The sequence below is a fragment of the Eschrichtius robustus genome, chromosome 1, assembly GCF_028021215.1.
Source record: "Eschrichtius robustus isolate mEscRob2 chromosome 1, mEscRob2.pri, whole genome shotgun sequence".
In the NCBI taxonomy this organism is placed as follows: domain Eukaryota; kingdom Metazoa; phylum Chordata; class Mammalia; order Artiodactyla; family Eschrichtiidae; genus Eschrichtius; species Eschrichtius robustus.
In genome coordinates, this window is record NC_090824.1 from 77,054,355 (window position 1) to 77,071,132 (window position 16,778).

At 36.6% G+C, this 16,778-nt stretch overlaps 1 protein-coding gene across 2 annotated transcripts; it reads left to right on the plus strand.

The window, feature by feature from the left end:
* The first annotated feature begins 335 nt into the window (after nt 1–335).
* Nucleotides 336–12,496, plus strand: EMC7 (ER membrane protein complex subunit 7). Of its 2 annotated transcripts, XM_068548697.1 has the most exons (5): nt 342–620; nt 4,180–4,299; nt 8,310–8,448; nt 9,744–9,824; nt 12,022–12,496. In XM_068548697.1, the coding sequence occupies exons 1-5, from the start codon at nt 388–390 to the stop codon at nt 12,172–12,174; spliced, it is 726 nt and encodes a 241-aa protein (XP_068404798.1). In that variant the 5' UTR covers nt 342–387; the 3' UTR covers nt 12,175–12,496. The 2 variants fall into 2 exon arrangements, with proteins under 2 accessions (XP_068404805.1, XP_068404798.1); XM_068548704.1 differs by lacking the exon at nt 4,180–4,299 and having other exon boundaries at nt 336–620.
* Nucleotides 12,497–16,778: the final 4,282 nt, after the last annotated feature.

A 16,778-nucleotide genomic window follows, 5' to 3' on the forward strand; every position in this document is an offset into this window, starting at 1 on the left:
CTTCTAGACTTGTTTCTACTTAAGTCGGAGCCTCATTTGCAAACGCTACTTAAGATCCTCGTTCCTCTCGGTTTTAATCATCTTTCACTCGCGTGAGGTCCTCAGTCCCCCCGGCGGCCACAGCAACACACACCTCACTTTCACTTCGTGGGCGGCCCCCTTAAGAGGCGCTCTTCACACCGCACTCCACCGCGCAGCGCGCGGAGGTCGCCGCAACACTTCCGCCTCGCAAGTGGATTAGCTAAGACTCCTGCGCTCGGGTTTGAGCCCACAGCTGCCGCCCGAACCCGGCGCGCAGGGATGACGACATCAGCCTGCGGAGGCGACGACGGCGAGAGATGGGGAGGGCTTCCGGGGCTCTCGGCCTAACCGCCGAGACCTGCAGTCATGGCGGCCGCTGTGTGGGGCTTCTTTTCCTTCCTTCTGCTGATGCTCTCAAGGGATGCCCAGAGCTCGGAGGTGTCTGGGGCTACCTCCGAGGGCTCAGGAGGGAGTGGGGTCAGTATCGGAGATCGCTTCAAGATTGAGGGGCGTGCGGTTGTTCCTGGTGTGAAGCCCCAGGACTGGATCTCGGCGGCCCGAGTGCTGGTAGACGGAGAAGAGCACGTCGGCTTTCTCAAGTGAGCATCCTGAGGGCAGCGCGAAAGCGGTTGGGTTGGTAGCCGGAAGGGAGTTCCCCATAGGGGAGCTGAGTGTCAAGACCTGACGACGTCGCTGTCCGAGGGTGAACCTTGAGAAGCAGTCGACGCTTTCCCCTTCCCGGTCCCGAACCTCAGAAATGAGGATGGCTGGCGCTCGTCCCAGGGCTGGAGCAGTGGAGTCGGTTATCTTCAACTCCATTTTGGCCCTGGATGGGGACGACCACTCCTGGGCCCTGGGCACAGATGGACTCCTTATTTGTCTTTTGCTGAATTCTTTCCTTTGCATCTCATCTGGTTTCCCTGGAATCTGGCCCCTTTTTGCATTCATTTCAGTCTTTTGGTGGCTTCATGTTGTGTAGAAAGATGCTAAGCAGGTGGGAATTCTCAAAGCCCACAGGGCTTGTAGTGATGACACAGACTGGGAGGCTAATGTTGCTGCTTCTAAAATTAATGGGCCCTGAAGTCCCTAATCGAAGCACCTTTTTTGCCTGGAGGTGGGATTGTTGTTCTTTTTTACACTTGAATTCATCGAGGGATTTGCGACATCACTATTGTCATTTATGTGAGACTCTACAGTGCTTGCTTACTCCCTTCTGTCCTTTCTAGCTGTGAGTAGAAATAGGATTTGAGCCTATATTAAAAGACGTGGTAGATTTATTAGCACTCTAGTTCTGCAGCAGGCTGCTTTTCAGATGTCTAGGCACAAGTATAATGTTTTAAATCTTTCAGTTGCTGCTTGGAAAGTGAAACTTTGAACTGAAAATTCATTTGGTAAAGGAAGCGTTTCTCTGGTAGGTTTGTATACCAGCAAGTGGTATCTGAAAACCAGACAATTTAAGTGTGGACATTTAATTCTAAGTCTGTTTTGCAAATATTCAGAGTATCCAGGTGCCTTTGAATGAGAATTTCAACCTCAGATTAATAAATAGTGACAAGCTTACAATCATTTTTAAAGTGCTGTGTATTATTACAAATCTGACATTAGGGCATTCTTTAAGTTTTACCCTGATAAATGAACTTTTAATAATAAAACTCTCATTAAGCTTTAGAAAATTAGCCATAATTAACCATTTGACCTCTCTTTTTTTTCCTGCAGTATACAGTTTTTAAAATAAACATTTATTATTTTTATTTGAAAATAATATATATGTGATATGTTTATTGAAGAAAATATAAACAAAGTGGAGATAACAAGCCTTAACATTTTATTGTATCTCTTTGGAATCATATGACCTATGTTTTTAATAGTAATATACAATATACAGTGCTTTGTAACCTGTTTTTTTTCATTTAATATTTTGTGAGCAGCTTCTGATACCATTTCATGTTCTTTCATTTGTATGTAGAAAGGTTAATTGAGAATTAATATGAAGAGCTTATGGTGGCAACCTTTTTGTAAGAGGGATAGGTAATTTGTCTTGTACCTGTTATGCATAAATAACATGCAATTTTGACTATGTTTATGCTTATTGGAGGTGGCTTGGGACTTGGCTAAATGGAGATCAGGGGAGTTTCAACTGAGGACTCCCATGCCACTTCTTGCTCTCATCACTGTGTATGTAAACCATAATTTATTTATCTAGTCCTCTCTTTGGGGGCATTTAGGTAGTTTTCAGTTTTTTTTAAATTATGTGCTATGCATTATGTACTATACGTAAGATTAGGTACTGTAATTTTTTGAACTTTTCCTTATGGAAAATTACAGACATACACTAAAATAAACAGAATAGCTTAGGAAGCCGTCACACTTTACTGTTTGATTTTATATCTCCTCTGCACCTCATTAATTTTTTTCTGGAATATTTAAATATGATGATCTTAAACGTAATATAATTTCACTTGTAAAAACACTACTATGTATCTCTGAAAGATAAGGACTTAAAAAAAAAACCCCACAGTGCCATTATCGATTTGACAAAATAAATGATAATTCCATAATATCATCTAATACCCAGTCCATTTTTATGTTTTCGCACTTTCTCAGAAATAGTTTTATGTGATTGTTCTTTCAAATCAGAGTCCAACAAGGTCATTGTATTGTAGAGTACATTTTAAAAGCCAAGTTTTAAAATTTCGTTATACAATGTCTATGTTACCTTTTAAAGCAAAATATTTACCTTAGGAGGAAAAATATGTTTGCTTTTCTTTGCGCCATTAGCTCTGCTATTATTTGTGTTGTGCCGGAATTAACTTAATTCTCTTTTTTCTGGACCTAGGAAAATGTTTTGAAATTCATTAAGTTAGGGTCCCATCAAGAAACTGAATAATTAGAATAATTCAAGGCAAGTTTAATGAAAGGATTAACCAGGGTAGTCATGGTGTAGGGAAACAACCAGATTATGCAGTATTCCAGAGTTTATAACCTCAAGGCTATTGTCACCTCTAAGCGTGAAGGGAGGAGGGGAAGTAAAGGTTACTGGAACCTAGAAAAGAGGAAGGAACTGCCTTGAAAGGAGCTGTGTCCCTTGACAAAGCCAGTTAGGGGCCTCTCACGGAGAGAGCTGGGGGAAAAGTATACTAAGCTCATTTTCTTCCCTTCCTGCTGTGGGGAGAGAAGGGTGGAGAATGATCTGAAGGGCAAATAGAAGACATCCAGCTCAGGAATAAGTTAACTTGATGTTTGCACTTCGATTCTGTTTCAGTTTAGTGTGTACTTTGAAGTAGTAAGGAACTTTTTCCTCTTACTTTTTAGTAAACATTGTGGATGTGACAGAATCAACTATTCCTTTAACTGTGAAAGAGCCTAATGATTTAAGGAGCATTATTTTAACATTATCGTGAGACTGGCAATTCTCTGATAAAGTCAATCCCTTTAGAACCATTTGTTCTCCTGAAACGGAAACTTCTCTTTCCTCAGAATGGCAGTTTCTCATTAGCAAAACAAATTAATTTTGGTCTGTGAACATGAAATTATCAGTTCTTGATGGGATGGTTTTCTAAGTCTAGAAGTTTAGAAGAAAGCAGTAAGGAAAAGGTGGATGGTTTTAACTACATAAACATTTTAAACTTCTACATACCCAAAAAGAAGTAACCAAGGTAGATGGGAACTATTTGTAACAAGTGGAACAAACAGTACTTAATTACCTTTTCTGTAAAAAAGAAAAAAAGGAAAGAAAACAAAATGCAAATTAAAACTAGGAAAAAAGGCCATTTTTAATTAAGAAATTGTTGGAGGGGATCTGCAAAATTGGACCCCTAATCTTGTAGGAATGACATATATTATTCATTCCCTTGAATGAAGACATGGCTTTAGAATTGGACCTGTGCTTCTGTCACCTGTTATCTCTATTCCACAGAAGGAATAGAAGTACTTTCTATGTCTCTGTGGAATGGTCTGGGGCGTTTTCAGAACTCATGCAGTGTTAATTATGGAAGCTGAAATGTGGGACAACTCTTGCCAGTTTGGGGTTTTTTTTTTTGTTACTCTGACTGTCATTTTGGGAGGTGTTGGTTTGGGAGTTAACAGATGGTTTAAAACATAAGAAAAGAATAAGCTATTGATCAGAAGTGACTAAATATGATAATTTCATTGTTCCAGGACAGATGGGAGTTTTGTGGTTCATGATATACCTTCTGGATCTTATGTAGTGGAAGTTATTTCTCCAGCTTACAGGTTTGATCCTGTCCGAGTAGATATCACTTCAAAAGGCAAAATGAGGTGAGGACAACTGATTTAATTTTTACCAAAGGCTAGGCTACTGAATACCTCATTATATATATTCCTTTTAGAATTTATAGTTAAGGTTGGAAAGTTTCCTATTTAAACTACAAGTATTAAAACATCCTTATATTGTTCTGATCTGAGCATTGATAATATTGTACAGTTGAACTTTCTCCTGCTCTGGCTTAATATTGATTTTAAAGCTCCTAATATGGTTATATAGAGAAGAGGTAAGGTTACTTACTGTAGGAGCAAAAGCACTGTGAAAGTTTTAATTGAAATGTGATTATTAAAGTTGGAAATAATTTAACTTTTCTAAGTTGAAAATACTCGTCATTGGGATATTTTGATGATACCTCTTAGTATCTGTTTGATAGTATGTTGATCTAGAAATTTCTATCGTTCTTCCTGTCTGGAACATTTAGTGTGCAATGGAAATTTAGTATTTCTTTGGAAAACAGTAGATTACATCATGGAGTTTACTTCAAAGTGAGGATCATAATCAAAAAAAAGAAAAGTACAGTATTAGAGGCTGGAAGACTAGGAAAAAGTTTCAGAAGTTCTAAGTAGATGAACACATGCTTTGAAGTCGAGATGAAAAGAATTTTGGACTAATTCAGGCTCTGATCCTGGAATACCACAAACCCATTTGAGGTTAGAATCAGTTGTGTAGATGTCCACAGTGTTCAGATTCAGCCTTACGCTCTTATAACCCCAATTTATTTATTTGTTATTAGTCTCATGCCAATAGTGCTCTCTTTAGTCTAATCTGACCAGGATAGGAAGCAGTTTTCTTGCTTGCTTGCTTGCTTTATTGAGGTGTAATTGACAAATACCAAACAATTTTAAATGGTAATGTCTCTTCTTTGTTTGAGCTATCACAGAATTACTTTGTGTTGCAGTAATAAAGAAGAGGTTATGCAAAGGCAAAAATAATTTGGGGGTTAGAGGAGCTGTATTTCACTACTGACCTTTTCGTTATGTGCCTAGCATATTTAGGTTGATTTGTAGAGACCCCAAATTGAGCTGACATAAGAGAGGTGTTCGATTAGTACTGTAATATTTATATTTGAGTTAGTTTTTACTCCTAAAATGCTTTCCCTCTTCCTTTGTTTTTTTTTTTTGGTCATTGAAAGTTTTTAAAGTGTAATGTGTAAATATGCTATAATTAAAATAGTGAGTCATATATTGAGCTGCGTCATCCTTTAATATCAGCTGCATATTAGTCCAGTGAAATCAGCTCCTGTTGATAGAGTTTTCTTTTTCCTCTTTTAGGATGTGTAGTGAACAGAGATGGTTATTCTGTGGTAATTTAAATTCTTGGTATTATTACGAAACCAATACTGTGATGCTACTAAAAACACGTTCTTTAGAAACAAACTACTTTCCCCTCTATTTTGGAAATTAAATTGTCTTAGAATATTCTACTTTGTCCAAATGCTAATATTTCTTGCTATTGGCTATTGAGAGCAAGGTGGAGCATGAATTAAAGGTAATACCTTGCAAATATGTTTATAGATATTTTTGATGTAATAAATGGATTGTTTCAAAGTAACTGAACCACGTTAGCTATTGACTTTCTTATGTCTTTTTAGAGGCATAAAAGTTTTTTAAAATATATGTATAAAACTCTAGTATGTTAAAATCTAAACTGTAAAGGACTTATGACTTTTTATGTATTTTAGAATTGCAAGCTTGGAGATGGGGGTGGTTTGTAGATTTACCATACGAACTTTATATAGGTTTAAAAGTTTTTTAAAAATACTGAAAATACTGGGAGTTCTCTGGGGTACAGTGGTTAGGACTCTGCACTTTCCTTGCTGTGGGCCCGGCTTCAATCCCTGGTTGGGGAACTAAGATCCCACAAGCCGTGTGGCCCGGCCCAAAAAAAAAAAACCAAAACTGAATACTGGAGGGAATGAAAGTTGTTAAAGGGGGATACTTGTTGATTAAAAACTATAATTTATTTTTATTTATTCTTTTTACTTTGAATTTTGAATAAAGTAGTCTAAGCAATTAGAAATATTTTTCTAAATATAAAGTTTTGTTTGCTTTTTCACTTTGGGTAAAGAGTACTTCCTGCTTTAGTATTTAAGGACTGGTTGCAGCAGTTGGATTCATATTCTCAGATCCATTCCTGATGATTGCATGCCCGAAGCATAGGTAAAAAAACAAGGCCCTTACCATTTTAATAATTGGGGAGGACAGAGTAGAGAACAAAGAGGGATCCATATAAGATACTAATATTCTTGACCAATATTTTATAAGCATGCGTAAGTTAGTTTCAAATATATGTGAGACTTAAATTTCTGACATTCTGTCAGAATGAAAAATTTTAGAAATGCTGGGTAAAGCATGATAAACATTTCCTTTTAAATGTATAGCTCCCAAAAAAGTAAGGGAAGTCCTCAGAGGATAAACTGTAAACTACTTTCCTACCTGGGGGTTTTGTTATTCTCTCACCAAAAGCCTTAGATTTTATTAGCAGTGTGTAGGTGGGAGGCAAGCCTTGGGCATGCTTGGAGTCAGAATTAGTTCTAAGACTTGGTTCCCCCTTTGACCCTTGGCCTGAAATCCAAAAGATCAGATTCCCAACCTGGCCCTGGCTTTTGGAGGGAAAAATCTATCCTGAAAATTGATAGTCACACCCTCATTGAAATTTGGGTATGAATTTATTACTTCTTGCATGATCCAGAAACTTCCAATCTGAACAATTAATAAGATGGTCCCTGGTCATAATCCCCCACTCCTGGCAGAGACAAATGCATAACTCTCTGTCCAGGCCCATGCATAAATAAAGTCTACTTAACTTATAAAATACTTACTTAACTTATAAAATACCCAAGTAATACTTATAAAATATTACTTCTTGCATGATCCAGAAACTTCCAATCTGAACAGTTAATAAGATGGTCCCTGGTCATAATCCCGGGCTCCTGGCGGAGACAAATGCATAACTCTCTGTCCAGGCACATGCATAAATAAAGTCTACTTAACTTATAAAATACCCAAGAAAACAATGTACATGGAGTCAGCAGGTGAATCAGACCTCTGAGAACTCTAGATAGCAGGCTTATTGGATATAGACTGTAAAATTGTTTAAAGTGTATTTAAAATGCTTTAAACAAATAAAAGAAATGCTTTTACATTATACCAAAATAAACCATAGATATTTGAAAAAGAATAAAATTGAACTTTTACAATCTGTATATGCTTTGGAATACAAAACTCAGTGGATGTGCTAAGCAACTGAACAGAGGTTTGATGAGCTGGAAGACAGATCAGAAAAATTACCCAGAAAGCAATACAGATAAAGGAAAGGACACTGTGAAAGTGAGAATTTAACAAGATGTGGAGTAAAGAATGAAAAGGTCTAACACGTGTCTAATAGAAGTTCCAGAAGGAAATGTTAGAAAAAATAGGGGAGGCAATTTTCAAAAAGTAAACTGGAATATGTCTGAACATGGGTGATTAAAATTACTGGCATGTCTGGTAAAAATGTAATGTTACCTATGGCACTGTTGCAGGACTTTCTTAAATCATTAAGTTTTTCTTGCAAAATGCCCTTTAAAATTAGGTGTACTCAGCAATGCATGTTTCAGACAGTCAAAAAAATTCCAGCATTTTTGTATATTTATAACAAAATAAATTTATTATTAAATAGAATCAAAGAGCTTTAGAGCTAGAAGAATTCCAGGAGAACTTCTGATATAACCAGAAAAGTTAAGAACTTAAGACCACAGGCCTTGGTAATAGCAGAGCTATAGCTAGAAACTAGGTCTCTTGATTCCAAATCTAGTGTTCTCCCTCTACATTTTGCTAAGTATTTTAGACATACAGATAAAGCTACTTTGATCAGATTTTCAAGATCAAAAGTTTAGATGTCAAAGCATTTTGGAAAAAGCTAAAGGTAATTATAAGGCATTGCTAATATATTATAAACATTTCTTTTAACTAGTAATGCTTTTAATAGGATTACTGATGCTTTTTTCATGTTGCTTTATCAGAGCGAGATATGTGAATTACATCAAAACATCAGAAGTGGTCAGACTGCCCTATCCTCTCCAAATGAAATCTTCAGGCCCACCTTCTTACTTTATTAAAAGGGAATCTTGGGGCTGGACAGACTTTCTGATGAACCCAATGGTATGTATCAGGCTACAATAAAGTATCTTTACTAATCTGTAATTTGCTTCTAGGCAGTTGAAAAATTCTAACCCCTGTGAAAGGAAAGCTAGAGTCAGATTGTTGGATGAAAGGATTACTGTGAACAGTTCATGAATTTCATGAAAATAGTAGCTTTGGGAATACATAATGAAAAAGATAGTAGTGAGAATGGCACAGTAGATTTGACATTGAAATATGCAGCAGAAATTAGATAAGTACTTATGTTTAAAATTCAAATAGAATAAGAGTATGTGATAAGTCACACATGGAGCTAACTATCTCATCCTTCATACTACCTGAATGTTAGTCCATTGATGAATGTGCTGTCATTTAATACATTTCCCCTCTTGATGGCACAAGTAAGGTTTTTACAAAGTCTTTTTTTTCTTAATGTGTTATGAACAGAGAAGTTATTCTGTAGTAATTTAAGTACTTGGTATTTTCATGAAACGATTTTATGGTATCCATTAATATAAAATACTAATAGCATATTTAGAAACAGCTTGACTTTTTTTTCTTTGCTGTTTTTGAAAGTTGAATTATTACCTTAGAATTATCTAAATGTTGATCATATTTCTTGCTGATAGCTATTTAGAACACAAATAAGGATGTTTCAGGCTGTACATCCTTTGAGAGGCATAAATTAGTACCTGGAATCTGCAGTTAGGCATAAAGAGGCAGGAGGGTAGAGTGGATGGGCGAAGTTAGCGATGGGACTCCAAAGCTAATTGAGAAATACCTTCCATGTTCTCATTTCTGAAATTCCATGGGAACATATGCAGTGGTAGAAGCTCCTAGGTCATTTTTTAAAACTTGTCTGCTATAGTAGTTGCCTAGTGGTATATTGTACATTAGAGGGGGGATGTGGTGTTTTCTCCAAGAACCACAAGTCATCTGGAAAGACTTGTGGATCCAACTGGCCATCAGGGTTACCAATCTCAATGCCAGACTGCAGACTGAAGAAAGTGAATGAATAGTTCAGTTTGCAAACTATTTGTGTTAGATAAAACTCTAAACTGCAAAATGATAGGTAGCACAGATGTGAAGCAAGATGTCTATATAAAGTCCACACACTTATAGGTAAGACTCTTATATTACAGCAGTCAGATACTGAGGAGCACCTTGTTGTCACCAGGGCTTGTTCAGTAGAATTGAAGTGGTGGCTGCTAGTTTTATTCTGTTTACAATATTTAATTTCATCATTGGTTGTTAAGTGCAGATTTTGTTCTACAGTTAAGTAGGAAAAACATTTTCTGAATTTTTTTATTTCACAGGTTATGATGATGGTTCTTCCGTTATTGATATTTGTGCTTCTTCCCAAAGTGGTCAACACAAGTGATCCTGACATGAGGCGGGTAAGATGACTGAACCGTGTTCTGATGCCTGGTCCATCCGTTGTGGCTGAATGGCTTGGGTTTGTTCAGCTTTATCCTAATTACCAAGTCAAATTCATCTACAGGTTGTGTTGATACAGTATTATGTTCCTGGCATTTAATTAATTGTTTCCACTGGACCAGATAAATTCAGTTGGTTCTGCCTGATAAAAGCCTGGGTCTCTTCATATAGTTAAAACATTCTGCTTAGTACTTGCCTCTTTGCACCTTGCTTGTTAAATAGTTGAAAAGCATAATAATTCTGGTATACCTAATCCAAATATTTCGCAAAGTGGTAGCTTCTTATAATCTATCTTTACAAAACTCTTCAGAGTACACATTTAGTTTATGTGTTCAGACACACAGAAGAATTTCGGATAGACCAAGGGAGAAAAATAGAATAGTGGTTTTCAAACTCTCTACCACAAGAGCATACTGTTTGGCAAAGGGGAGAGGAGTTGCTAAGTTAGATGCTTCAAATTTTTAGTGCCACCACTTTGTCTCTTTTAAATATTTGCTTCCGTATAAAATCTTCAGAATTAAAAAAAAAAAAAATTAAGTATTCTTCCACCCAAAAACCATCAACAAATATCTCCTGAATTCCAGGTTTTTCTATTGTATTTAATATATATGTATTTACACTTTATTCATCACTGAATAAACATTTATTAATCAATTTTTAGGTTCTGGATACAGGGGATACAAAAATAGATTATAGGTCATCCCTGTTGTCAACAAGCTCATAGTCCAGTTAAATGTAGGAAGTAGAATGGATTTATAAAGCACTCCTCTTGCCATCAGAGGATTGTGTGTGTGTGTATGTGTGCATGTGTGGGTTTAAATGGAAAAATAAGATATACATAAATAAAAACTGTTTGCTGAGGTACTAGGTGATTAAGTTCTGTAGAAGGTAAGAGACTTATCCCAAGCTGGAATGGCAGAAAAAGCTTCATGAAAAAAGAAAGCTTTATGATGTTTCAAAATGTTTTATTGCTAAATTCTGGCATCTTTGCCTCAGTGTTGGTCAGAAAGTGTACATCCTCTGTCCTTGTATCTGTTAAGGCAGTTAACTCTCTGTGGTATCAATAGAAGGAAACATTAGAAGTCACACTGGATTAAAAATTCATTTCTTGCAAAATGCTTTGCATATAGTAAGCAGTGTAAAAATTGTTCATTCAAGAGCTTCAGAATTGAACAGGTTCAAAAATAGAGTTGATGGTATATTTTTGCGGGGACTCAAGACCTGTTATATTTAAAATATACATTTAATTCTTGATTACTAGGGCATGTTAACATAATGTTTCTTTTCCTGGCCGTATTTGTAAAGGTGCTTTCTCCCTGAAAACTCATGTATATATTCTACATTTGGGGAGAAAGCCCAAGCTAATAACTGAACAAAAAATTCAATTTTAAATAATAGATAATAGAGTATTTGCTATTTTTTTTCATGTCCGAACTAATACAATTTTAAGTTCACTTTTGGAATGTCACATATAATTCAAATGAAGCAGACATTACATTAATATTGTCAAAAATGGAACAGTACTTTATAGATTGTTGGCTCAGTAAGGGGGAGGACAAGAGCCTCAAAATAAAAGTGCCATGTCCTTAGGTCCTGCCAGTGACTGTTTGTAACATTTTAACATTGGTGTTGCTTGCTTTAGATGCTGTAACTGAGGTCACCCAAGTCATACAGTATTCATAGATTTACTACTAAGGCCCTTAGGAATCAAGTCTTGGAAATACTACAGTTACCTTCCAGACTTTTCTGATACCTTGATACATGGTTAAAGATTGATATTCTGGTTATATGCATCTAGAAAAAGCATGAGTTTAAGAAAACACTTGTTAAAACAATAAGAAAGCATTCTGATCAGAAAACAAAATAAGGTGGCAGGAATATGATCACATATGTCCATTATCCGAGAAAATGCCCTTTATAAAAACAAAAGCCGAATCAAACCCCAGGCAACACTTATCGGACATTTAGTAAGGATTGAAATGCTTAGTGATATAAAGGAGGCATGAAACATGGTTTCTGAAATGCTGTTGGGTATGACATTAACATCATTGCTCAGAACCAGTACCTTTTACCTGTTCTGTTTCTCCTTCCTTAAGGGAAGTGTTAGTTGTTAAATGACGTGTGCCTTTCATATCATTGTGCTTTGTCTTCCCACAGGAGATGGAGCAGTCAATGAATATGCTGAATTCCAATCATGAATTGCCTGATGTTTCTGAGTTCATGACAAGACTCTTCTCTTCAAAATCATCTGGCAAATCTAGCAGTGGCAGCAGTAAAACAGGCAAAAGTGGGACTGGCAAAAGGAGGTAGTCAGGCAGGCCAGAGATGGCATTTGCACAAACATGGCAACACTGGGTGACATCCAAGTCTTGAGGGAGAACCATGTGAAGCAACTACTGTAAACTTGAGTCATCCTTAAAGTTGATCTCTTATAACTGTTGTATGTGATAACTCTTCAGCACATGTTTTGTATTTGGTACACAGGAAAACCCAGCTTTCATCCTTTGTCTGTATGAGGTCAATATTGATGTCACTGAATTAATTACAGTGTCCTATAGAAAATGACATTAATAAATTATATGAAGTACTATACATAATGTATATTAAAATAAGTCTTAATCCAGAGATAAAATTATCTTGTCATTTTTTTTCCACTTAATGTTTCCTTTATTTCTGACAATATTCTTCTATCTTTCATTATCTGAGGCTTGAAATTGATTTTTCCTGTTTAAAAAGAAGTGGTTGATATTTTTAGAGCAGCATGCACTGTGGGTTTTTGTGTAACTAGACCTTTCAAAATTCTTAGTCCTGCCCTGCCATTTAACATTCCCTGATATTTGAAGTAGAACCACATGTTCCTGATGTAGTTTTAATTTTTATTATTACAGTTAGTTTCAGAGTGTGGATATATGAATTAGAATAGGTGTTACCAATTTTAAAATTCTGGTTACCATCTCTGGTTTCATTTTACAATTATTGAATATCAGCTATATGCTGTGATTCAAGGTAAGATACAGAGATGGATAGTATCCAGTGCCTGTCCTCTGTAGAGCTTATTATGTAGGGAGGCAGCACAAATAATAACAGGGAGTGAATGGCCAGGGGAAAGAAGTGCAGCAGTAGGAGAGCCTTGTAGAGTCTGAGGATGGAAAATCAAACTTAGAGCTCCATATTGTAATGTTGGTAGTATAGCAGAGGTAGCTTATAAATCCCCTCATCTTCCCCACTATTGATTCTCAGAGGTGTTGGAATATCCAATCAGGATATCTCAAATATCAGGAGTGCCTCAAAATCTTTTTATTTCAGTAAGTTACAACACCTTTTCTTTTGGATTTTGGGGTGTTTTTTTTTTTAGCAATCTTTTTAAAATTTATTTATTTATTTATTTATTTATTGGCTGCGTTGTGTCTTCGTTTCTGCACGCAGGCTTTCTGTAGTTGCCGCGAGCGGGGGCTACTCTTCGTTGCGTTGCGCGGGCTTCTCATTGTGGTGCGCGGGCTTCTCATTGCGGTGGCTTCTCTTGTTGTGGAGCACGGGCTCTAGGCGTGCGGGCTTCAGTAGTTGTGGCTCGCAGGCTCTAGAGCGCAGGCTCAGTAGTTGTGGCGCACGGGCTTAGTTGCTTCACAGCATGTGGGATCTTCCCGGACCAGGGCTCGAACCAGGGAAGCCCTGGATTGTTTTAATTAAAGAACTCTGAGGCTGCAGTATTGCTTCTAGTAGGGCTCCTATCCTCTCCTATGTTAGAGAACTTCCCTGTTGCTTTCTTAGGGTTATTAAATGAGAAAAAAAAAAAAACAACAAAAGATTGGTTCCAAACTCTTATTTTCCCTTTTATTATCCTATTATAGGTGCCATTTTTCATTTTGAAATGAGGTATATGAGTTTTCTTTTAAAGAAATGAGTTCAAAAAAAAAAAGAAAGGGAATTCGGGACTTCCCTGGTGGCACTGTGGTTAAGAATCTGCCTGCCAACGCAGGGGACACCAGTTCGATCCCTGGTCCGGGAAGATCCTACATGCCGTGGAGCAGCTAAGCCCATGCGCCATGACTACTGAAGCCTGCGCACCTGGAGCCCGTGCTCTGCAACAAGAGAAGCCACCGCAATGAGAAGCCCGCGCACCGCAACAAAGAGTAGCCCCCTCTTGCCACAACTAGAGAAAGCCTGCGCACAGCAACGAAGACCGAACACAGCCAAAAATAAATAAATAAATATTTTTTTAAGAAAGGGAATTCACTTGCGGTCCAGTGGTTAGGACTCTGGGCTTCCACTTCAGGGGGCACGGGTTCGATCCCTGGTGGGGGAACTACAATCTACAATCCTGCATGTTGCGTGGCACTGCCAAAAAAGAAAAAAGAAATAAGTTCCAATGCAGGACATTTTAAAAGCTGTATCTCTGATTATATTACATACACTAAAGTTACCACGCTGGTTAAGCTATGAATAAATAAGGTGGATAAACTGGTTAATGGTTAGAATCTTTGAAAATAGTTATTTACTGAAAATACCTAAAATACTAGAACACAGATTGCATGAAAGTTGGAATTCAAAGGAGCCAGAATATAGTAAGAGTCATAGTTGTACAACCAGAAATCATATTCAAAAATTTCAAAATTTGGGTTTTCAGAATTCACACATGGAATACCTAATAAGCTAGAAATTAGAAAGCACTTCCAAGGAAATTACCATTTCATTTGCTAATTAAAAAACTGTCGTTATTTTACGTAGATTTTAACACAATCTGAATATAATATAAACATATTTATACCTTATTACAGAATGTTATTACATCAATTGTATATGAAAATCTTATCTTTGCACAGCTCCTTCATCAAATGCTTAGTATATTTACAGGTGCAGAAGAGATTGTATATTGTTAGACAATTTGGAGTTGAGTGCAAAGAGCCCGTTTAGTTGCTAACTTGCTTTTGTGAATTTGGGTAAGTCACATTCCCTCTTTGGACCATGTCTTGTCTTGTTCATTGTTGTATTTCCAGCATTGAGCATGTAGGCACATAATAAATGTTTGTTGAGTGAATAAATAAACAGGCCTCAAGTTTCATCATCTATAAATTGAGGGATTTGGATTAGACCTGTAAATTCCTTTTCAGATCCAAAATTCCAATATAATTTTAACCCAATACTATTATTTCCTATCCTTGAGGACCGTATGATTGGTGCCAACTTTTTTAGCTTCCTTGGGTTCTTTCTGCTATTCCTCTCTCAGAGACAAAGTGTTTTGCTCTTCCTTAGGGTATTTCTTAGATTCAGTTTACATGTATCTCCTTTTAAATGTAAGCTTTGTGGTTAAAATTTTTTCACTTCTGCTAAATTAAACCTGAGTAGTAACTTCGTGTAAAACAGATCTTTGTTGCCCATTCTTGCCAAGAAGCCCTGCGTGCCTGGGGTGGATCCATAGCTCCCAAGCTTCCAAGCATTTTATTAGGAGTCAAAACCTCAGGACTCATCTCGAGTCTGGTTAACATTTTGAAAAAAATGGGCATTTTACCTAACATGCCCAGAGTAGTAAAGTCTGTTATCATTTTTTTTCTTATGTTTCCTCTGACCAGAGAGAGGAAGCAACCATTCAGCATACTTTTCAGTAGCTGGAAGAGTTTCGAGGTCCTGATGAGGTCAATGATAAAGAAGACCTTTTTCATTTAAGTAGTTACTCAAACTTTCAGAAAGTTTGGGGGTTTTTTTAGTGTTCAACTAAAAAAATCTATTGAAAATATTTTTATTAAATATCCTAAAGAAAAAACTAAAACAACTATTTTCATTTTTTAGAATTGCCTTCCAGGTCACATATAGTCATATTTTTGCATGGTTACAATCAGTTCTTTAAAAATTGGGCAAAAGGTTCACCTTTTAGGATGGTTTACATATGCATTTTGTATTTTAACCCAACAAAAATTCTGCTAAGCACTAACCTTAGGGAACACAATAGAAGCTAGCGACCCAGTCCTTTAGTGTTGTTCAAAGAGTATGTTGAGGCAGGACCTAGTTGTGCTCTCCTTTTAGCATTTTAGGTGTGATTATTGTCATCAGAGTCAATTATTTTTTAATTTGAAAAGTATATGAGAATATCCAATTGGTACAAGTGTTTATAATTATTTAGGAGAACTTGAGGGTAGGTTTTGTAAAATTCAGATGTTGTCTATAAATTATGAACATTGTTTTAATATTCCTGAAAAAAAGATGATGAAATACTAAAATAGCTATTTTAGATAAAAATCCCCCCTCCCCCAGATAGCACGATGTATTAGCTTATCTCCTTTCCCACAGGAACACAGCTTTATCATGGGAGCATAGGGAACTGAAGCCTTTCACAACGGCTTCAGTCTGATAGCATTGAGCCAAACTCGGCAAACCTGAGAAGAGGGAGGAGTAAATTAATAATGTCAAGTGGTAAGCAGGAGGAATGGGTAGAGCCGTAAAAACTATCTGGGCACAGCATTTCCAATAGAAAACTTTGACAAGGCATTTAATTCCACTAAAATTTAATGAACTAGTAATAACTGAAGATTTGTATCTGTACCTCCTTAGGTAATGTTGAAACAAAATTTTCCATATATATATGGAAAATATGTATATATGTATACATAAAGTAATCCCACTCAGCTCCTACTACATATATTTGGATATTTTAAAGCATATTTCTAAATAACTGTAGTAAAAATAATTAGAAAATCTTCAGAATTAAGTGATCATGAAAATTTGGCATGAAGATTAAGAAATGGAATCATTCTGAAAGTGTTATGAGGTGATTCATAAGGGACCATGAGAAGATATGTAAGAAAAGCTTCCTTGCAATCATTGCTGTCATGGTATCTTGTGCATTATACACAAGAAAGAAAAATTTCATTTTGCGCTTGTCTCTTCACAGGCCTGGATGGACCTGCCTTCCCATCCACAGT

Bases quoted from the DNA above. Each gene is read 5' to 3' on its own strand.
- EMC7 (XM_068548697.1), top strand. From the start codon at position 388: ATGGCGGCCGCTGTGTGGGGCTTCTTTTCCTTCCTTCTGCTGATGCTC. The intron at 621-4,179 runs GTGAGCATCCTG...TCATTGTTCCAG, and splicing joins GAGCACGTCGGCTTTCTCAA to GACAGATGGGAGTTTTGTGG. The intron at 9,825-12,021 runs GTAAGATGACTG...GTCTTCCCACAG, and splicing joins GTGATCCTGACATGAGGCGG to GAGATGGAGCAGTCAATGAA.